Source organism: Kogia breviceps, chromosome 5 (genome assembly GCF_026419965.1).
Source record: "Kogia breviceps isolate mKogBre1 chromosome 5, mKogBre1 haplotype 1, whole genome shotgun sequence".
NCBI classification, from domain to species: domain Eukaryota; kingdom Metazoa; phylum Chordata; class Mammalia; order Artiodactyla; family Physeteridae; genus Kogia; species Kogia breviceps.
In genome coordinates, this window is record NC_081314.1 from 149,357,461 (window position 1) to 149,380,279 (window position 22,819).

Below are 22,819 nucleotides of genomic sequence, written 5' to 3' on the forward strand. Positions count from 1 at the left end.
CGAAACCGATTTCAAATAATACAACAGTCGAAGGCAAACTCTCGAGGGCACTGCCTCCGTCCTCAAAGAGCTTACCCTTCACACGTCTGACTTGCCTTCCTTTTTAAACAGTCGTGTCCCTGGGATCCTTGCTAACCCAGCATGAAGCGGCCTAAAGGACAAAACGAACCCCGGAAACAGGCTTCACCTCTTGCTCTCCTCTTTCTCCAGCAGCAGGCTGCTGGACAGACACTGGGCCAGAAGCTCCTGGGCAGAGGCTCCGTGCATCAGGTCCTCGGTGCCAGGAATCCGCCCCTCTCGGCCGCGCTCCACACCTCTCTTGCCTTTGCGGTGCCCGTGAGGTAACGGAGTGGGAAGCTTGTTTGCAGAAGGATGAAAAGACCTTATCCCCAAACTGTAAGTACACGTTTTGAAATGCTTACGGTCAGGAAAGAGAGGGAGAAAGGGTTCCTCTGGCATCAGGTAGGGTGGGGTGCTTTGGGGTCAGGCACAGGCGCAGAGGGAGGGCAGCCTCTGCCTTGCAGCAGCTTCCCCTCTGTGGGCAGCAGGGCTCCTGAAGCTTCTCTACTCTGAGTTTTGTTTCCCATTCCAGGGTCATCAGCAGTCTGTTTTTCCCTAATACTGGCAAGGTTCTTATTTTTCATGTAGCTCCTAAATCCATCTGGATTTTTTTTTTTTTTTTTTTTTTTCTGTGATGCGAGGCCTGCGGGATCCTAGTTTTCCGACCAGGGGTTGAACCCGGGCCCTGGGCAGTGAAAGCGCCAAGTCCTAACCACCGGCCCACCAGGGAATTCCCCTGGAAGTAATGTTTACAGCAGCGGGAGACGAGGGTCTAATGCTTTTTCTCAACAGAAGCCAACGTCTGTCCTCTCTGCGCTGATTTCCCTCATTTGGCAGGGTACTTTTATCACATATGGTCCTGTTCCTGCATTTTCTATTCTGATCCATTTGTCTACTGTAACTTTATTATATGTTTTGAGATCAGGCTGAGCAGACCTTCCTTGTTATTCTTATTCAAAAATTTCTCAGCAATTGCTACACGTTTTCTCATCCTGATGAATTCTAGAATTAACTTGTCAAGACCAGGAGGAAACATCCTTTTGAGCTTTTGATTAGAAATGCCCTGACTTTATAGTTTGAGAACTGACATCTTTATAGCATTGCGTCCTCCGGTCAGCAAAGCCTAGCCTGCCCCTCATTTATTCACGGTTTTCTTTGCACCTTCAGGGCCCCGAGAATCCCCTTCACAGGGTTAGCACCTCTCCCGGTCAGTTTGTGTCCATATGTTCTAGATTTGTTGCTGCTGTGAATGAGAATTTCTGCACTTTGTAGGTAGATCTGTCTGATCACCTTGCTGAATGCTGAGCAGTTCTAAGGGTGTGACTGTTGATGATCCTGAACTGACAATTTTACTGTCTGCAAACAGTTGGTCCTCCTCTCTTGATATTTATGCCCTAAACTGGGCAGGGTCTCCAGGACAACAGTGAACAGCAGTGATGTCAGGGCAGCTCAAGGCTGGTTCTAACTTCAGTGTTTCTGATGTTTTACCAAGAAGCATTGGGCGGGGGGGTTTAGTAGTTTTATGGTAGATAGCCCTATCAAGCTAAAGAACTTTTTTACCCAAGTTTCATAAGAAATTTTATCAGGAATGGGTATAAATTTTTTTCTTGGAGAGAGGGAGAAGGAATGGGTATACATTTTAAGGAAAACTTTTCAACACCTAGTGAAATGATCACTTATTTTTCTGTTATGGCAGCAAATTACACGAATAGATTTCTACTGTTGATATTGTATAGCAGGGTATAAAGCGAGCTTGTGAGTTTTTTATGTACTGCAAAACTGCATGTGCTAACATTTTACTTCGTATTTTTGAACCAGGTTTGTAAGTGAGATCAGACAACAGCTTTCTTTTGTCTGCACTCTCCTGGTTATGTTACGACTTCAGGGTCAGGTCTGTCCAATAAATGCAATAGGATGCTTGTTTCCCTCTGCTCTACAACAGTTTCTAGTACATGGGAATGATCTGTTCCTCCAGTTTCTGTCGGAATCTCCCCCACAGTGGGCTGGATTTCACGCACAGGATGTGAATTTCTGCTGTCTACTCGGTTAGAGAACACAGCTCGCTCTCTCGGCTGAGGGATGACAGAAACGCACACCGAACACAGATCTCACCGGCTCTGGCTCAGCTGTAGCTCCTTCTGCGTCTGCATTCTGGCTTGTTCCCACGACAAAGGGACGTCGTAGTTTTTCAAATCGTTTTTAAAAAAATACACACATATCTGACCATCTTTAGTCAGGGCCTCTGAGAAAACGATACAAAAATAAGAAGAGAAAAGAATATCAAAAGAGCAACAGGTGACCACTTGACATCTGCTTAAATTCACTGACTTAAGGACTAGCCCTTCCGATTAAAGTCGCACAATTATGTGACTCCCATGCTTGAGCTAAATATGCTCCAAGTGTCCATGGGTCATTCAAGGTGCAGAGAGGCTCATGTCCAGACCTGCACAGCCAGTGTGGCTACTCAGAGAAGCCTCTCTAAAGCCAGCCTTGAGGGCCCATTCCAGGGAGATGAATGCAGGCTCTCCTGGAACCTTCTCAGCTCTTCCCAATGTTTATAAGTCACCTGGAGATCACTGGCTTGGAGAGGTAGCCCTAAGGAAAAGAAGGGTGGGGACCCGCAGGAAGGAAACAACCGTCAAGTAAACATCTTGCTTGGCTGAAACTGGACCAGGAGAGTCTCCTGAGGAGCCGGCCCACGGCACCAAGCACTAACTACCTGATGTGACGGGAAGCCTGGGGGGTGTCCAGTCCCTCAGCCTGTGGTTGATGCACAAGGCGATGATGTCATCCCACGGGATCTCGGCAACTGAGGGCCATGCCCCCTGGCCTGCGGAGGGGCTCTTGCTCTTCCACCTGCGGTACGTGCTGTGGAGCAGGCTCTCCACCTGGGACTGCAGGACAGGCTGCGTCTGGAGAGAGCTGGGGATCTGGGAGGTATACTGGACAACCATGGAGCAAACAGGGAGCCAGGGAGCTGGAGAGAAAGCGCCACATGAGTCACAGGGCAAATCTACATGCAATGTTCTTCACTCTGTGTTTTCCTAGGAAAAGGCAACTATGTAGCTGAGAAGTCTGCCTTCAACTCTGCATACAACAGAACCACAGCTGTTAAAGAAAGAACATCTCCCTCCCCATGTCCAGGTAAGGGATGCAGCCACCCAGGTCAGAATTCACAACAAAGGGTCCATCCTAGAGGCTTTGACTGCACAGGCCTGCAGATGCACGCAGGAATCCGTATTTGACCAAGCACTCAGGGAGGTCTGGTCCCAGAGGCATGGGCTTCTCTTGGGGAGCCCCGACCTAGCTCATGGCAGAGGATTTGCGCAGTGCAGTTTGTTTCCCATTGGGTTCCTTCAGTAGCAAATGTCTGTTAGACCTACTGGAGACTGCACCTCAAAATTTAGAATGATGCCTGAGGCCTGTGTTCCACATGGTCTAAAGGAGAATGGCCCTGCTGAGGCCACGTGCTGCGCCACGTGAGCACATACAGCCTTGTTCCCTCCTAACAGCATCAGCAAGGGAAGGGGCAGCCTCCCCACAGCACAGGGACCCATAAAGTCTGCGTGAGAACAGCCCGAAAGCCTCACTCGGGCACAGCCGGAGCCACAGAACGAGCTTCTCTGACAAAGAAGGAACACTGGTGTTAAAGCAGCACTGAGTGCCGTGGCCCCAGCAGAGCCAGCAGCGTGGGGACAGGACTGCACAGTCCCGTGCCTTTTGCTCGCAAATGCCATGGCACAGGCAGGATGGGACCTGCTGTAAACTGAGGAATCCCAGGCCTTGGGTGCAGCACTCTCCCTGACACCTTCCTCCCGGGACTGAACAGATACCCCCAGACCGCTCAGATGGTGGTGACGGGCCAACAGGGCTCACGCCACAGAACCCCAGCTCGTCCTGACTCCTGAATCCAAAGGCAAGTGCGGACGGGTGCAGCGTGGGGCCGGGGTGCCCAGTGGAGGAGGACCACCTCACACCGGCACCCGGCACCTGCCAGGGCGTCTCTACAGCAAGAAGGGGACGGGGGGCTCGGCCGCACCACACCGCTTCCCGCCAGCACCCCTCGGCACGAGCACGCACCTCCCGGGGGCGGAAGGTCCATCTGTGGCAGCTGGAAGCCAAGGACAGCCTGCCTCAGCCAGGCCAGGTGCTCCGGGGTGTTCCAGTGAAGGTGAGGAAGCAGCCGGCTGCCCCCGGCCTCGACAAACTCAGTGACAGGCCAGGACAGGTCACAGAGCTGCTCGGAGGACACGACTGAGGCCAGGAAGCTGAGCACGCTGTTGAACAGTTCGATGACGGCGCTTGGCTCCTGCGCGGCCAGGCCGCCTAGCCTCCGCTCTCTTCTGTCGTGGAAAAAGCGGCCACTAAACTCCCGGCTAACCCCATCTTCCACGTACTGAACGAGGGTCTGGCACCAAAGGTCAAGGGCGCAGGGGCAGTGGGAGACCAGCCACCGCACGGCCTGCGAAACCTGAGAAGCAAAGACAGCGGGGAGAGGTGTGGTTCAACAATTCACACTGTTTTCCAGGAAGGGATTCCTGAAGGCGCCCCTGCCATAGCTGCCACAGCAGGTGCCGCCGGAGCAGCAGCTTCCCCTGCAGTTGAGCTGGGCCTCCAGGGCCCTGGGGACCACCCGGCAGGGACCCCAAGAAGGGCTCTGCGGCCCTCGCCCCCGAGGAGCGTGGCCTGAAGGATCGCCCCGGAAGGGCTGGAGGCCCAAGGGAAACCAGCCCTGCACATCCTCGCCACCTCACACAGAAAAGGAAGCCACGTCTTCCCGTTCTTAGAAGGACTAACAGCTTCACTACATGCCTGGGTGCTTTCACATCCTGCAGTTATCTTTCCTCCTGCAGTTTCTTTTATTTTAATTCCTGGCACTTCTTTCCCTAAATGTAATTGTCAACACAGACTTCCTTTTTTTAAGGAAACTTCTGATGACATTATCTCTTCATATTCCAAGAACCACTTACAAAAATAATTATACATCTAACCCTCAGATACAAGACATGAATTGTCATATTTTAAATCCATAACAACAAAACCTCTAAAAAAATTTACACGAACAATTTAATTTATTGCCGATAGCAGGACTGTGGGCAAATTTTATCTTTTATTTTGATTTCTGCTTATATTTTTAGAAAGTTTCCTGTCAAAACACAAAATTAACAATGCAAGCAGTAATATACACTAAATTCAAGATAGAGTGAAAGGGAAAAAACTGAAACACCTTGTTGGACCTTTAAAAATGATAAAACCTTACCTTAGTTGTGCCTTGTAAATCACAAATGGAATCAGGGATCTCAATAACGGTATAATCTGAAATCAGCTTAGCTGAAACCAAATCCTCTAGCATCAGACCTTTAAGACAAACAGACGTAGGTCACCTGTCTAGGTCTACCCGTCTCCTGGTAGAGGTCTGCAGGTGAGCAAAGGCATCTCACTGCTCTGACCCCACCCAGCCCTGCCCCCAGTCACTGCAGCAGCTGCTGTCACATGACTCTGGACACCACACTGCCAGCACTTCCTCATACCCCCGGCTCTACCCACTTATTACACATGCCAGCTCATAAACGGAACGACCTTCACACACCAGCTTCCACTTCCTTCTCCACGGCGTCCCCTCCCGGGCTGGACACAAGAACCACCAGCGGAAGCGCAGGCTGGAAGGGCTTGGCCTGCAGGAGCTGCTTGATCTGCAGCAATGCCGACAGCCAGTACACGTCCTCCTCTACCATGTCCTCGCTCTTCACTTTGGGGGGAAGCAGCAGCATGAGCCCACTGGCTCCCAGGAGCTCCTTCTGTGTCTCCACAGCATCGAGGGCACAGTCACTAAGAGCACCGTGGGCCACCTGGAACAGCACCCAGACCATCAATATGGATGCACCACGGGACAAATCAACAGTGAGCTTTGGTCCCAGAGTGAGCAGAGCCAAATGCTCACCTTACGCCAGGTCAGCCTCCCTCCGTGAGGCTGAGAATTAGTATGAAAATTAGTCATAGGTAATCAGCCTCTGGCTAGACTTGTGTTGGAGCAATTTAATCTTAACAGTTACCTCAAATGGGCTTGTAAAAAACGAGTAAGCCGGGACTTCCCTGGTGGCTTCCCTGGTGGTTAAGAATCTGCCTGCCAATGCAGGGGACACGGGTTGGATCGCTGGTCCAGGAAGATCCCACATGCCGTGGAGCAACTAAGCCCGTGCACCACAACTACTGAGCCTGCGCTCTAGAGCGCATGAGCCACAACTACTGAGCCCACACACCTAGAGCCTGTGTTCTGCAATGAGAAGCCTGTACACTGCAATGAAGAGTAGCCCCTGCTTGCTGCAAATAGAGAAAGCCTGTGTGCAGCAACAAAGACCCAAAGCAGCCAAAAATTTTTAAAAATTAAAAAAATAAAACCGAAAGAAACCCAAAGGAAACAGATACCGCATGGCACGTAAGAAAACTTAGACAAAAATCCTAATTTCCTCTGAGGATGCCTCTGGAAACAGTCATAAGATGATATGAAAAAGTCAAATAAGGACAAGAAAAAGGAAATCAATAATATATATATTACTAAAAACTCAATAGAACATTTGGAATACAAAGTCAAGGAAATATCCCAGAAAACAGTATTAAAAAACAAGAGAGGGGCTTCCCTGGTGGTGCGGTGGTTGAGAGTCCGCCTGCCGATGCAGGGGACACGGGTTCGTGCCCCGGTCCGGGAAGATCCCACATGCCGCGGAGCGGCTGGGCCCGTGAGCCACGGCCGCTGAGCCTGTGCGTCCGGAGCCTGTGCTCCGCAACGGGAGAGGTCACAGCAGTGAGAGGCCCGCGTACGGCAAAAAACAAAAACAAGAGAGCAAATGGGATTGAAAGGATTAAGAGGCTTAGAGGCTCAACTGATGAGGTCAAACATCAGTCTAATATGAGTTCAAGAGAGAAGAGAATCAATGAGAAGGAAAGCAGATGTCATCACGATGCAAAAACGTCAATCTCCAGCCCACAAGGACCCACCAAGCCCAAATGATGAGGGAAGGAAGTCAGTACCAGAGCCCCAGAGACAGAGTGCAGGCTTCCAAAGAGAAACAAAGTGGGCCGGGCCACAGAGAAAGGAACAGAACAGTTTCAGACATCTCAACAGCAATGCTGGACGGCAGGTGACAGTGGAGCAAACTAGAAGGAAAATAACTTCCAACCTGTAATTCTACAAACTTAGCTAAACTGTGAAGCAAATGTGAGGATAAATACATCTTCAGACAGGCAAGAATGCCAAAAATTTTCCTCCCACGCGTTCTTCCTTTGGAAGAAAGTAGAAAATGTGCTCCATCAAACAAGAGACTAAACCAAGAAAACATCTTGCTGCTGCTGCTGCTGCTGCTGCCAATGGCAGCACCGACTAAGTGCCTGCTGTGTCGGACTGTGTGCTCTGTATGTGTAAACTCACTTCGTCCTCAAGGGTCCCTGTGCACAGTGGCACCACGGAGCAGCTGTGTGGCCACAGGCTATTTGTTTTAGCTCCTCCCTCCCCGGCAAAACCACATCATGAGTAAGAGCACTGACCCCCAGGCGGTGCCCAGCCACGAGAGCTTAGATGGCTCTTATAATCTGTATACTTCCTCTGTATTCCCTTACCTTTTAAAAGTTTTATATATGTGTTATTCTCACGTTTAAGAAATACAATAAATAGTATTAGAATGGAAAGAAACAAACAAAAATCCTATAGTCAAACTACAGTTTGAAGCAGTTCCAAGGACAGAAGGAACATGCACTGGAGTGTCACATGCAGATGTCCGGGTGTGCCATGAAGGTGAGTGTCAGGAAGAGGAGAGGTCTGGAGCAGAGACCTTCAGGTCAGGACACGGTGGGGAGGGCCACTTTCACTGGGCCCTGCTCTGAGCATGCTGCCAACTCATGATCACCACACTATGGAAGGCACCAGGCCCAGGTCGGACAGCTGGCCACAGCAGCAGCTACCAACACCAGGTCTGCTCAACACTGAAGCCCACACTTCCTGCCCTGCACTGCTATTTTCTAAGTAAATAAAATATACATCTGGTATTACTTCTGAACACACGCAGTAAAACCTCAAATTCATTTATGCAGGTCTGAATCTAATGAGGAAACAGGTTCTCATTAAACGAGAATCTCTCAGGGAACCAATTAAGCTCAGTATGGCACAAACACCTATAAAGAACAAAAATTAGGGACTTCCCTGGTGGCGCAGTGGTTAAGAATCTGCCTGCCGATGAAGGGGACATGGGTTCGATTCCTAGTCTGGGAAGATCCGCCTGCGCTCTAAAGCCCACGAGCCACAACTACTGAGCCCACGCGCCACAACTACTGAAGTCCGTGCACCTCAAGCCCGTGCTCCATAACAAGAGAAGCCACTGCAATGAGAAGCCCGTACATTGCAACGAAGAGTAGACCCCTCTTGCCGCAACTAGAGAGAGCCCACGTGCAGCAACGAAGACCCAACACAGCCGAGAGAGAGAGAGAGAGAGAGAGAGAGAGAGAGAGAGAGAGAGAGAGAGAGAGAGAGAGAGAGGAAGGAAGGCAGGAAGGGAAAGGAAACGAAAGGAAAGAAAATTAGAACTTAAAATTAAAAACTGAGGACAGGGCTTCCCTGGTGGAGCAGTCGTTGAGAGTCCGCCTGCTGATGCAGAAGACACGGGTTTGTGCCCCGGTCCGGGATGATCCCACACACCGTGGAGCGGCTGGGCCCATAAGCCATGGCCACTGAGCCTGTGCGTCCGGAGCCTGTGCTCCACAACAGGAGAGGCCGCGGCGGTGAGAAGCCCGCGTACCACAAAAAAAATGAATAAAAATAAAAACTGAGGACAACTTTAATGTAAAACAAAAACAAGTAACCTGAAATGCCCAATACTGAACGTATGTGAAAACTGCATAGGATTAAAAACCATTAGTCTTTTGGTAAGCCCTGACGTATCAGGAAGCTATTTAACAAAGATTTCAGCAGCTGACAGAGCATTTGAGATGCAACAGCCACTGCATTTTTTTGTAATACTCTGTCTCATCCCTCTTGGGTTAGTTACCAGAGGTCCGTGGAATTCAGGGCTCTGAATTATAGGTGAACATATGTACTTCTCAGGATTGTTCTGGGTTTTCACCAAGTCAAAGAGAGGTCTGTGACCCAAGACAGTTAAGACTCACTGCACTCCTGAGAATCTAGCCTGGTCTCTCACACCAAGGCGGTGTGGATGGGATGTCGTCAAGACACAAGGAGGAGCAGATACGACACTTGCTTCTGAGCCTCCCACATTGTTTCAGGGCCACTTCAGGGAAGCTATATGATTCCAATCATGTCTGGGAGTGAGTGAAAATGAGAAAATCACAGAAGCAAATACACTAAGTGATGGTCACTCACCTTGATGCACACACTGACAGAAACTGTCTGATCCCCTTTGCTGCTGAGAGTGTTAAAGAGAGTGAGTGTCTGAATCCCACCAACATCACGGCATGTGTCATCCACTGAGCCATCACCTCCTATGAACTTGACTTTTAACCAATTTGCTAGAATTCTGTGAATAAAAGAAAATAACACTGGAAGGAGAGTCTAATCCTAAATTTGAACTACAAAGAGAAATATTACACAGATGTAAATCCACAAACACCAAATCTCACTATAAAGTTGATCTGAACTAATAAACAGGCTGTGATTTTTTAAATGGAGTTAGGAACTCTACTGGGTTATATATTTGAGAGGATACTCATTCTAATGTGATTTATGATTTTGAAGCACTAAGAAAAGATTTTGAGCACAGAAAAGGTCCTTAGAGTTTACCATACAACCCAGCAATTCCACTCCTAGGTATATAACCAAAAGAACTGCAAACATATGTCCACGCAAACATTTACACATCAGTGTTCACAGAAGCGTTATCATAATAATCAAAAAGTGGAAACACCACAAATGCCCATCAACTGATGAACAGAGAAATAAAATGTGATATATTCATGCAATCAAATATCATTTGGCCACAAAATGAAGGACTAATATATGCTACAACATGAATGAACCTAGAAAACATTATGCCAAGTGAAAGATGCCAGTCATAGAAGACTATGTGTTTTTGGGTTCCATTTGTAAGAAATGTCCAGAATAGGCAAATGAATAGAGACAGAAAACAGATCAGTAGTTGCCAGGGGCTGCAGGTAAGGAGGGATGGACTGCTAATGGGCGTGGATTTCTTTTTAGGTGAAAACGTGTTCTGCAATTAGATAATTGTGATGGTCATACAACTCTGCGAACATACTAAAACCAGTGAAATGTACACTTTAAATGGGAGAAATTTATGATATGTGAATTACATCTAAAAAAGAAAAGTAACATGTTCTGTAGTTGCTTTCAAAGTATGGTTTCTGGAAGCAACTTGGTTACAAGAAATAATGCCATGTCAACTTTTTCGATTTCTTTTCAAAAATGCCAGAAGCTTTTTACCTAAGGAAAAAATGGAACTATAGCCAACAAACTAAACTGTCTTCCCCAAGAGTCTAAAATGAAGCAGGCTCTAATCAATACACCTCAGCATAGCTTGAAGTCACAACCAAGTCTTGAAATGTTTTTGGACAAAGACTGTTGCCAACGATACAAAATAAAAATGTGAATAATCTAAAGCGTCAACTTCAAGTAACAAACAAAAAGCCTGCACAGCTAAGCATGAAAATGAAAGCAGGCGTCAGGGTCCCCAGGAGAAGAGGAGAACGCTGGCTGACACCCGGCCACCCCTGTGTGCAACACTCAGCTGCCAGATGCTCTGGAGAAGTCACTCCGCCTCCCGGCCGCTTGCTCGGCACCCAGCCCCACGGGAGAAACCTCCCTGACCTGCCAGGACTCCCTGGGGACTGCTCTTCTCCATCAGGCAACACCAGCACCAGCTTCCAAAACACGCGCTCCTGCCGCCCCGGGAGGTGCTCAGCCACGAGGGATGGCAGGTCCAGGGGTGCCCATGCCGCGTCACTGGAAGGGACAGAGCACCACAGGTGAGCCACCACGCGAGCCCCCGTCAGGAGCACCGTACACGGCGGGCGGGGGGTGACCAACCTCAGCAGCTGCTGGTAGAAGTGCTGAACCTTCATCTGGTGCGCCGCCTTGTTTCTGAGCCACCTTAACCTGCGGAGGAAGAACCACACAGAGCCGACGTGAGGCCCGCTCAGCACCCACGGAGGAACTTGATAAGCACTTCGCGTTCTGAGTGCAAAGTAACTGGTTAGTGAGTGTCTCCAAGTGGGGAATACTTAGGAGACCAAGAAACTTTTTCCGATAGAGAAACAGTTTAGTCAGAGGACTTGTTCATTCCATAAATATCAAGCAATTATCTACTGTGTGCCAGTCATGGCAGATCAGCAGTAAACAGACAAAAATCCTGCCCCGCTAGAACACATGCTCTTGTAGGGAGAGAAGGGCCTCAGTTAGTGGGCGGTGTGACAGGCACGGTGGGCATGCTGTGGACTCACACAGGGTGGTCAGAGGTGACGTGGGAGCAAAGACCGCAGGAAATAGGGGTGCTAGCATGTGAGTTCTGGGGGACAGGCCAGACCAGGTCAGGAGTGGGCCTGGCACATACACAGAATGAGCACAGGAGAGCAGCGGGGGACAGCAGAGGGCAGGGTGGGGGTCACTATGAAAGGACTCAGAGAGCAGCCCAGGGACGTCAATAGGGACATGAGGCGACCTGACTCTGATGTGGTGGTGAGGACACCAGGGTGCAGGGGTCAAGGGCGGAAGCCAGCAGACAGACAGGTGGCTATGCGAGAGGGGGTTGGCAGTGGAGGTGGTGAGGGTAGAGCCGCAGGATGGTGGGTCTGAGTCCAGGTGTGACCCAGCCCAGGGAGGACAGGCTGGCATCCTGTGAGCCAGAGGAGGCACCGAGTGCAGCAGGCCAGGAGAAGACTAGGTTCCGATGTTGAACTGGGGACATGGGGAAGAGGTCTTGGCTGGAGATGCACGAAGGGAGCCGTCAGCGTGCAGGATGGAAAAAGATTACCAGGGGAGGAGGCAGAGGGGAAGAAGAGGGGACGGGGCTGTGCTGGAGGGCAGGGGAGGGGACAGAGAGAGGGCCGTCCTGACACAGGGGACACAGCCAGGACTCCAGGAGGCAGCCGGGACACGGCCGAGGGCCCCGACACGCACAGCACACCAGAGACAGGCCAACACCGTCACCACCCTGCTTGCAGACACAGGCACAGGACCTGGGGACGTGGGCAGCTACACAAAGTTTGTTACAGGCATGGAGCTGGTGACAGCCTAGGCGAGGACAAGACGTGCCTCGAGACCCCAGCAGGGTGGGCTGCCACTGCGCCTCTGTGTCGTCTTCCTAGGCCCCCACTGGGAGGCTCCTCTCCGGAGGCGACAGTGGCCTGGTCTGAAGAGAGAGGCCGAGCCCTGCATGGCCAGGATTGGGCAGCTGAAGCCAGGACCTGGGCAGGGAGCCGGGCACATGCGGGGTGGCCAGGAGGAGCGGCAGGGAGGGCCATGCGAGGGGACACAGGGAGGGAGCCTGTAAGAGGAGAGACCTGACGGCGGGAGGGGGGAGTCGCTAAAATGCTGCCACCACAGACCCAGGGTAGCAGACGGGTCGGGGTGGTGGTGGGGGTGAGGCCAACACGGACCTCTGGCTCCACCACTGAGAATGGACATGATGTGTCCTTAAGCTAGGAAGGCAAGGAGAAAACAGGTAATTCCAGGGAAAATTCGACTGGCAGGACCAGGAGTGTTTTAAGGGGAAAATGCAAGTGAAATCACAGCAGGTAGAGCAACTCTCACTCCAAAAACGCAATCCTGCATCTGTCTTCACCTCCTCTGACTCCACCCATATTCCCTGCAAACAGACATGTTAATCCACACTCTCGATAAAGCCAGTTGGGGCAGGAGGCACTTAGGAGGCCCCGGGCTGCTGACCTGGTGCAGGAGATGCCCACTCTCCCCGCGTGGCCCAGATCCAGGAGGCCCTTGGCCAGGTTCTCCTCTGCAATGGGGCACTCTGCGCTGGGCGCCAGTGCCCTCAGCCGGTCACTCATGTCCATACAGCAGGGCGCCGCAGGGAAGGCCCGCATCTGGCGCCTCAGTTTCTTCCGGGCTGCGACACCTTCCCTCCACCTAGAGGAGAGACCAAAGTATCATCACTGGGTGTTTTTGCCATGGGGACAAGGCAAAAACATCTCCAGCATTAACATGGGAAACATTTTCTGCCAGTATGTTTAGGTCTTTTTCGGCAACAGATCTCAAACTGAGAAATGGATCAGAACTGAAACTCAAGGTACAGGGGATGCATGATAACGAATGAGTGGTGGGCAACAAAACTACTGAACTTAAGAGTGAATGCTGAGGGACTTCCCTGGTGGTCCAGTGGTTAAGACTCTGTGCTCCCAATGCAGGGGGCCGGGGTTCGATCCCTGGTCAGGGAACTAGGTTCCACATGCATGCTGCGACTAAGAGTTCGCCCATGCTGCAACTAAGGAGCCAGTGAGCCGAAACGAAGGAGACTGCGAGCCGCAACTAAGGAGCCCGCATGCCACAACTAAGACCTGGTGCAACCAAATAAATTAATTAATTTTTTAAAAAAAGAGTGAATCCTGGACAATCTCTGGAGGCTAACTTGCCAATCTGGATACAAACACAGATCCATATACCCTTTGACCCAGCAGACACCACCGACAGGATTTTCTCTCCAGACATGTGGGCACCTGTGTGAAATGTCTGTGCACGGATGCCACTGCAGCACTCTCTGTCACAGCTAGAGAGAGAAAGCCATGCGAAAGTCTAGCAGTGGGACCAGGCAGGTCATCTACCATGTGCTCTGGCAACGCCACCTCAGTGCACTGACGGCAGTGGGGAGAGGCCACAGTGCTGCTGCAGTCAGGTCTCGACCCTACGTCACAGAGTCAAGACAAGTTTGGCACAGAGTAGGGGACGTGCTCCCACCTGTGCCAACCACCACACAAAGGTCAGAGGTCCTCGGGATGGAGACTCATTTCTCACTGAATCCCCTTTTACATGGCTGCAACTGTCAAGTACACGATTACTTTCTTTAAATGTTATTATGAAATGAATCATCATCTAACATATGTAACACATGTACACCCATTTTAAAGATTAATGATAAATCAAACACCCACATCCTTCTATGCAGTTGAGAATGGGTGGCGCCCACGGGCCCTGCTCAGTCACACACCCTCTCATTCCCAAAGGGAACCAGTGTCGGGTTTATGTTTGTTAACTTCCTTCTTTAGGGCTGTGCTACTCTATATAAATCCAAACCAATCCCTTTAGTGTGAATATACAGTTTGTATGTGGCACACAGTTCCCTAAGAATTGCTTTTTTTCACTATAAATCATGTTTCAGAAATTCATCCATGTGGGTGCATACGGCTACCACTTGGCTTGTTCATGGCCCTCTCCCCGTGGTTAGCACATTTTGGGTAAACAACAGAAGGCTACCTATAAATATCTGTCAAAATACAGAGTGGTTCCCCCACCCCAATCGAATTCTTTACTTAGTTTATACCCTTTAGGAAGGAACATGTTACATGTGCATATTATCAGCTGTTTCTGAAAGTATCATCTTTGTACAAGACTCTCCCTGTGTGCATTGATTCTATCTGCAAGGACATGGGACTCACCGCTGGAGATACTTGCAGAAGCACTGAAGCTCCTGGAGGGTCTCTTTTGCAGTCTGGAAAATTTCCTCCCCAAGAAACAAGTCCACCAGGTGGGCACAGACGTCCTCACAGCAACGGGCCATGCGCAGCCTCTGCTCTGTCTCCACAGCACTCCTAGGAAAAAGGGCAATCAGCATGGGAGACACTGCACCCAAGGCCCCACCCTGAGGGCCTGCCTTAAAAGCGTGAGTCCACATCCTTAATACTGAAATGGAATGATACCTTTGCTGCAAGAAAAGCTTGAAGATTTTATTTTATATAATGCACAGACATCTGGAAATTTAGAGAAAAAAGAACTAAAGTGGTACAGGGTACAAGATTATAGATCCAACAGGGCCCTTATAAATAGTCAAGACATAACCCTGTACCTTATAGTTAGAAATTTAATTTTTAAATGACCATTGAGACAACTGATGTATCTTCTCATCAACAACATCTGATGTTTGCAATTAGAAATGGCTCAAGTACATGAAAGCTGGCTACAAAGGCTGACAGCCTAAGGTCATGTGACAGTGGCCCTCAGATAAACCAGAATATGAAAGAGATTTTTTTACAACAAAATCCTGTCAACCAAGGGATCACAGAAGCCTTTATCAAATATATTTAGCCATTAAGTCAAAGAAGCCCAGACAGGCAAGACCCATTTCCGATAGCTGTCCTCTGTGGTGATGGAGACAGCCCCGGGCCGAGCTGTAGTCCAAGTCTTCTGGAACTGCAGAGAACAGCAGTTTCCCTGCACGTCATTGAGTCCTAGGTTTTACTTACCTCTTAATACCCCTTCCTGGGATTAAGAACAGACAAACACCTATCATTTGTGAGGTCTCTCTTGCTTACAGTAAACAGTGAAATAGACTCCCAATTAATAGAAATGGAAAGAAATATTAATTAAACAATATACTCTGCCTCCTGGCTATATTCCCCATCTGCACCAGAGGCTGCAGGCCTATCTCAGGGGAACTTAAACACAAGGACAGATTTCCCAGCACAACTGAACCTCTTTCTTCCCTGAAGCTTGGCACTGAAATTAATAAAGTTCTTAAGTGAAATAGCTCAAAGGAATCTTTTAACATACGAAACAAAGGAAAGGGTCTTCTACGCGAGAAAAACTAATGGTAAGTAACCTGGTGTGGAGACGACCACCAGCGAATTCTTTTGCTAACAGACACATCCCCACGCCCAGGGCAGGGTCAACAGGGAGGATGAGAGTGAAAGTGAGGGCCTCCCTGGAAGCAATGCACACAAGAACAGGGACAGCCTGTTAGTGTTTGGCTAACCAGAAGATATGTTCCTTGTCAAAATGAAAGCCAGCTGGCCTGAGCTGGACCAGCCTGGCCACGGCGCCTCTAACCCTCCTCCCGCCCAGCCGCCCGCCTCACACTGCAGGCACCAGCGCCTCACTTACTTCAACTCCTGGGAGCAGGTTTCCCTCACACGTTCTGTCACCACGAGCTCCATCAGCTCTGCAGTTAGGTCCTGACTCAGCTGAGTTAACACCAGTTCTCTCTCTTGTTTCAACCTAAGGGAAAGGAAAAAAGCACAAGAAATAACAGTCGTCACACTGTGACCTTGCGAGTGGGGATTTGGGTTGTGCCGCCTGACACCCACCCCCACCCCCCCACCCCCCCCACCCCCACCCCCCCACCCCCACCCCCCCACCCCCCCACCCCCCCCACCCCCCGTTCCACCAGACAGGCCACACAGCCACGCCCACTCCAGTTCCCTGACCACCAGCCACACGCCCTCTGGCTGGGGAGGGGATGCTGCTTACAAGGTGGGACCTGCCCGCTCCCCGGGCCACACTGTACGAAGGCGCAGGGCAAGCCGTGGGTCTGATACGAGTGCAGTGGGCAAAAGCGAGAGCATCCTAGGTCAGGGCAGGTTCTCCCCTTGTCCACGCACTCCACCCCCGACGTGCACTGCAGGGATGAGACACCCTCACCTCTCTTCTTCAGCCCGCCGCCTCTCTTCCTCTTTTCGCTCCCTTTCCTTAGTCACTTCTTCAGTTGCAATGTGCCTCAAAATGCCCATGGTCACAGCTGTTAACAGCTCCTCCATAGCAGCATTGGAAACACTAGACAGAGCAAAGTGGACATTGCTCTAAATAAATAGCAAAAGCCCCACAAACCGTATTACTAGACTTCTAATACTAGCAAGGGAAAAAATACCTATTTGCCTTCCAGCATAAAGATCAAGCCCATGGTTAGGAACACACACTCGATCAAAACTGACTCAGGAAAAAAAAAGAAAAAAAAGAAAATCTCAATAAACCTGTAACTAGTTAACAGTATTTTTTTTTGACTCAGTATTTAAAAACATCTCCCAGCAAAGAAAAATCCAGGATGAGAGGGCTTCACTGGCAAATTCTACCAAACACTTAAAGAACTAACACCAACCCTTCTCAAACTCTTCGAAAAAACCGAGGCACAAGGAACACTTCCTAACACCTCTACGAGGCCAGCATTCCCCCGACCTGATACCAAAGCCAGACAAAAACACCACAAGAAAACTAGTGACCAACATCCCTTGTGGACGTTGAAGTAAATATCCTTAACAAATTACTAGCAAACCAAACTTAAGCAATATACTGAAAGGATTATACATTACCAAGTGTATAATCTCACACTACCAAGAGAGATTTATTCCTGGAATGCAACAAATGAAAATCAATGTAATACAACCACATTAATAAACTGAAGGGGAAAAAACCCACAAAATCATCTCAATTAATGCAGAGAGAGCACCTGACAAATTCAATACCATTTCATGATAAAAACACTCAATAAATTAGGAAGAGAAGGGAACTTTCTCAAAATGATAAAGACCATATATGAAACACCCACAGCTAACATCATATTCAGTTGTGAAAGACAGAAAGCTTTTCCTCTAAGATCAGTAACAAGACAAGAGTGCCCTATCTGCCATTTCTATTCAACACCGTATTGAAAGTTATAGCCAGAGCAATTAGACAAGAAAAATAAAAACATCCGAACTAGAAAGGAAAAAGAAAACTATGTGTATTCATAGATGACAGAATCTTATATGTAGAAAATCCTAAGGGATCCACTCAAAAGCTATTACAATAAAAAAAAAGTTCAACAAGATTGGAATATAAGGATCAACACCCAAAAATCAATGGCATTTCTATACATGAGCAATGAACGTTCTGATAGTAGAATTGAGGAAACAATTCCGTCTACAAGAGCGACAAAAAGAATAATATAATTAGGAACAAATTTAACCAAAGAAACAACAGACTTGTACAATAAAAATTATAAAACGTTGCTGGAAGAAATTAAGGAAGACATAAACAAATGGAAAGACATCCATGTTCATGGATTGGAAGACTTCATATTGTTAAGATGTCAGTACTACCCAAAGCAATCTACAGATTCATTGGAATCACCATCAAAATCCCAACATAACTTTTTGCAGAAATAGAAAAACCCATCCTAAAATTCTTATGAAATTTAAAGGGTCTCCAAACAGGGAAACAGTCTTCAAAGAGAAAGTTGAAACAAAGCTGAAGAACTCGCACTTTGTGATTTCAAAACTTACAACTTACTACGAAGTTATAGTAATCAAATCAAAACAATATGGTACTACCATAAACACAGACATATATACCAATGGAATACAGACCCCAGAAAGAAACCCTCATATATATGGTCAACTGACTTTGAACAGGGTGGCAAGACCATTTGAAGGGAAAAGGACAGTCTTTTGAACACTGGTGCTGCGAAAACTGGATACCCACATACAAAAGAACAATGCTGGATCCTTATCTTACACAATATATAAAAACAAAATCAAAATGGATCAAAAACCTAAATTTAAGAGCTGAAACTACAAAACGCTTAGAAGAAAACACAGGGGAAAATCTTCACAGCATTGGATTTGACAGTGATTTCTTGAATATGATACCAAAAGCACAGGCAACAAAAGAAAAACAGATAAATTAGACTATATAAAAATTTTAAATTTTTGTGCATCAAAGGACACTATCAAAAGAGTGAAAAGACAATCCACAGATTGGGAAAAAAATATTTGCATATCAAATATTGAAAAAGGATTAGTATCCAGAATATGAAAGAACTACAACTCAACAACAAAAAAATTCAAGAATGGGCAAAGGACGTAAGTAGACATTTCTGTAAAGAAGATACACAAGTGGCCAATAATTACAAGAAAAGATGCTCAACATCATTAGTCATTAGAGAAATGCAAATCAAAACCACAGTGAGTTACCACCTTCACACATTATAATGGTTATTATTTAAAAAAAAAAAAAAGGACAGCAAGTGTTGGCAAGAATGTAGAGAAACTGGAACCCTTGTGCACTGCTGGTGGGGATGAAAAATGGTGCTGCCGTTGCAGAAAACAGTCTGGTGATTCCTCAAAAAAGTAAAAATAGATCATATGATCTAGTAATTCCACACCCAAACGTATACCCGTAAGAATTAAAAGGGACTCAAACAGTTATTTGTGCCCCAGTGTTCACAGCAGCATTATTCACAATAGCCAAAAGGTGGAAATACCTTATTAAGCACAGGTGAATAAATAAAATGTGGCATATATACATGTATATGTGTGTGCATATATTTAATGGAGTATCGTTCATAAATAGATCTGGACGCAGACAATGGTGATGAATACACATTATAAATATATTTAATGCCATTGAATTGTGAGCTTAAAAATGGTTAAAATGGTAAATTTTGTGATGTATATTTTACCACAATTAAAAAAAACATGGAAATCTTACTTATTTTTAGCTCCATCAAATAGAAAGTATGTACCTAATTCTAGTATATAAAAAACTGAACAAACCTATGAACAAGACTGACCCTTTTGTGTAAACTACATTTATACAGGGAAATATCTGGTTGGCCAAAAAGTGCCTTCAGTTTTTAAATATTGATAATACCATTTCGTATAATTGTGTCACTTTATATATACTAGATTTTTAAAAAAATATCTTTATTGGAGAAAAATTGCTTTACAATGGTGTGTTAGTTTCTGCTTTACAACAAAGTGAATCAGTTATACATATACATATGTCCCCATATCTCCTCCCTCTTGCATCTCCCTCCCTCCCACCCTCCCTATCCCACCCCTCTGGGTGGTCACAAACCACCTAGCTGATCTCCCTGTGCTATGCGGCTGCTTCCCAAAGCTATCTATTTTACACTTGGTAGTGTGTATATGTCCATGCCACTCTCTCACTTTGTCCCAGCTTATCCTTCCCCATCCCCTGTGTCCTCAAGTCCCTTCTCTATGTCTATGTCTTTATTCCTGTCCTGCCACTAGGTTCATCAGTACCATTTTTTTTTTAGATTCCATATATATGTGTTAGCATACGGTATTTGTTTTTCTCTTTCTGACTTAACTTCACTCTGTATGACAGACTCTATGTCCTTCCACCTCACTACAAATAACTCAATTTCGTTTCTTTTTATGGCTGAGTAAATATTCCATTGTATATATGTGCCACATCTTCTTTATCCATCCATCTGTCGAAGGACAGTTAGGTTGCTTCCATGTCCTGGCTATTGTAAATAGAGCTGCAATGAACATTTTGGTACATGACTCTTTTTGAATTATGGTTTTCTCAGGGTATATGCCCAGTAGTGGGATTGCTGGGTCGTATGGTAGTTCTATTTGTAGTTTTTTAAGGAACCTCCATACTGTTCTCCATAGTGGCTGTATCAATTTACATTCCCACCAACAGTGCAAGAGTGTTCCCTTTTCTCCACACCCTCTCCAGCATTTACTGTTTCTAGAGTTTTTGATGACGGCCGTTCTGACCGGTGTGAGATGATAGCTCATTGTAGTTTTGATTTGCATGAATGATGTTGAGTATTCTTTCATGTGTTTGTTGGCAATCTGTATACCTTCTTTGGAGAAATGTCTGTTTAGGTCTTCTGCCCATTTTTGGATTGGGTTGTTTATTTTTGTTTTTATTTCCATTTCTCTAGGAGGTGGGTCAAAAAGGATCTTGCTGTGATTTATGTCATAGAGTGTTCTGCCTATGTTTTCCTCTAAGAGTTTGATAGTGTCTGGCCTTACATTTAGGTCTTTAACCCATTTTGAGTTTATTTTTGTGTATGGTGTTAGGAAGTGTTCTAATCTCATACTTTTACATGTACCTGTCCAGTTTCCCCAGCACCACTTATGGAAGAGGCTGTCTTTTCTCCATTGTATATTCCTGCCTCCTTTATCAAAGATAAGGTGACCATATGTGTGTGGGTTTATCTCTGGGCTTTCTATCCTGTTCCACTGATCTATATTTCTGTTTTTGTGCCAGTACCATACTGTCTTGATTACTGAAGCTTATACAGGGAACTATCTGGTTGGCCAAAAAGTGCCTTTGGTTTTTAAGTATTGATAATACCATTTCGTATAACTGTGTCACTTTATATGTACTAGAATTTTTGTTTTGTTTTGTTTTTTTGTTTTGTTTTTTTTGTGTACTAGAATTTTTAAAAGAAGTTTGAAATCCTTAAGAAAGTCTGACTTAGTAAACTTGGCAGGTTTTAATTAAATATTAACTCCAAAAGTTGCTTAAGAGTTTAGAAAGATTTTGATTATTAAATTTATCAAGACTAGATGCTTAAAGTGTTCCACAAAATCAGCTTTATAAAATTTATAAGTGTAGTTTGAAATGTCTAAGGAAATTTCATCATGGTGTTAAATGCAAATGGTATAAAATGTTTAAGGGAACCTAACCTGTCAAATTTATAAACTGTGACTTAATCCAAGATCAAGTAAAGTGAGTGTTTTTATTTTTTAACAGAGAACTAATTATTACTAGATTTGTGATCACGTTTAAAGTTTAAAGAAAAACAGGTTTCTAATTTACAACTTTAATAAACCTAATGCTACTCAAAAATCATACACACATAGAAACTACCTGCAAACGACAAACACAGGTCAGGAACGTGAGGGATTATACCCACCAGCGAGCAGGACCGACATTTAAGCCCGTACAAAGGGGTGGCTGTGATCTCTCGTTGAAGACTGAGAGCAGCTTTACGAGAGGAAGTGTCTGGAGGGAGTGCAGACGGCCTCAGAGCAGGAGAGGCACCACACTTACCCCAGGGCTGTGGCTGCGAAGGCCGCCTCAGCGGCGCCAACGTCCTCGCAGTCCCTCTGAACAACCTCCTGGATGAGCTCATCCACCACCTGCACCAGGTCCTAAGGAGAGGACAGACAGGGGTCAGGGGCACTGGCTGGGGAAACGCCGCCTCGATCCAGACCCAGCTTATCACCAAGCAAGCCGCCTCCACAGCCTAAGGTACTGAAGGTCTTCACGGAACCACGGAGACATCACAGACCGTCCGCCCAGCTCAGAAATCCCTCCAAGACCTCATCACTGGAAACTGTCTGACGGTGTCTAACGACCCTTACAGGGGGGTCGGCCGTGCGCTCCTGGAAAGGGTTAGGCTCCTGGTATCTGCTGATACCAGAGAGGAGCCTTCTGGACAGGCCAGGACAAGACTGCTGCCTGCTCGACGATGGCCACTCGGACGGCCGCAGCGCCGCGCCACACGTCCCCAGCTGCGGGGGCCCTTCCTCGTTCCCCACCTCAGGCCTTCCTCATCCCCAGCGGCGTGGTGCCCAGCGCCTGCCCAAGCCACGGGGCGGCGAGATCAAGCCACACGGCCTGTGTGGTGGGTAGGCCCTGCTTGGCCCCGGGGCCACCTGTCAGAGGCGTGCTGAGCCCAGGGACACCTCAGGGACACAGTGGTCACACTGGACATCAGAGGCAGCTGGATGTTTGCCCACGACGGGCCCTCAGAGCCCTGACAGGAAGGTTCCTTACCTCGTCCGAGTACACAGGCGCAGACTTTGGGGGAAGGAGCTCCAGCTGCACGGGGTGCTGCACGGGGGGCTGCACGGGGGGCTGGAAGAGGCTGGGCGCCATGCTCAAGGGCAGTGCCGGGAGGTGTGGAGGAGAAGCTGGCACAGGGGTGGGCAGGGGCTGCAGGAGGAGAGCCGCGGGGGTCTCGTCCCCCTCCGTACCGCACTCCTCTCCTCTCCCTACACCTGGAAGGAACAGGCGAACGTGGGCACTGAGGACAAGCCCTGACCACCCACA

General features: G+C 47.6%; 1 protein-coding gene and 1 long non-coding RNA gene across 5 annotated transcripts in view; one reads left to right on the forward strand and one right to left on the reverse strand.

The window, feature by feature from the left end:
- The window catches only part of MCM3AP (minichromosome maintenance complex component 3 associated protein), a 43,788-nt gene that overhangs the window by 3,818 nt on the left and 17,151 nt on the right, over positions 1-22,819 (reverse strand). For all 3 annotated transcript variants that reach the window (XM_059065553.2, XM_059065554.2, XM_059065555.2), the window contains exons 13-27: positions 22,544-22,767; positions 21,815-21,915; positions 16,661-16,792; positions 16,124-16,237; positions 14,683-14,835; positions 12,962-13,159; positions 11,105-11,173; positions 10,886-11,020; positions 9,428-9,581; positions 5,651-5,909; positions 5,321-5,418; positions 4,141-4,531; positions 2,780-3,037; positions 2,173-2,302; positions 188-394 (exon numbers count right to left, since the gene is read on the reverse strand). In XM_059065553.2, the coding sequence (XP_058921536.1) occupies positions 188-394; positions 2,173-2,302; positions 2,780-3,037; positions 4,141-4,531; positions 5,321-5,418; positions 5,651-5,909; positions 9,428-9,581; positions 10,886-11,020; positions 11,105-11,173; positions 12,962-13,159; positions 14,683-14,835; positions 16,124-16,237; positions 16,661-16,792; positions 21,815-21,915; positions 22,544-22,767 (2,623 nt within the window). The remainder of the gene's footprint in view (positions 1-187; positions 395-2,172; positions 2,303-2,779; positions 3,038-4,140; positions 4,532-5,320; positions 5,419-5,650; positions 5,910-9,427; positions 9,582-10,885; positions 11,021-11,104; positions 11,174-12,961; positions 13,160-14,682; positions 14,836-16,123; positions 16,238-16,660; positions 16,793-21,814; positions 21,916-22,543; positions 22,768-22,819) is intronic.
- LOC136794297 (uncharacterized) overlaps positions 214-22,819 on the forward strand; it is a 32,535-nt gene continuing 9,929 nt past the window's right edge. For both annotated transcript variants that reach the window (XR_010840889.1, XR_010840888.1), the window contains exons 1-2: positions 214-396; positions 3,109-3,204. This is a non-coding gene — a long non-coding RNA (uncharacterized lncRNA). The remainder of the gene's footprint in view (positions 397-3,108; positions 3,205-22,819) is intronic.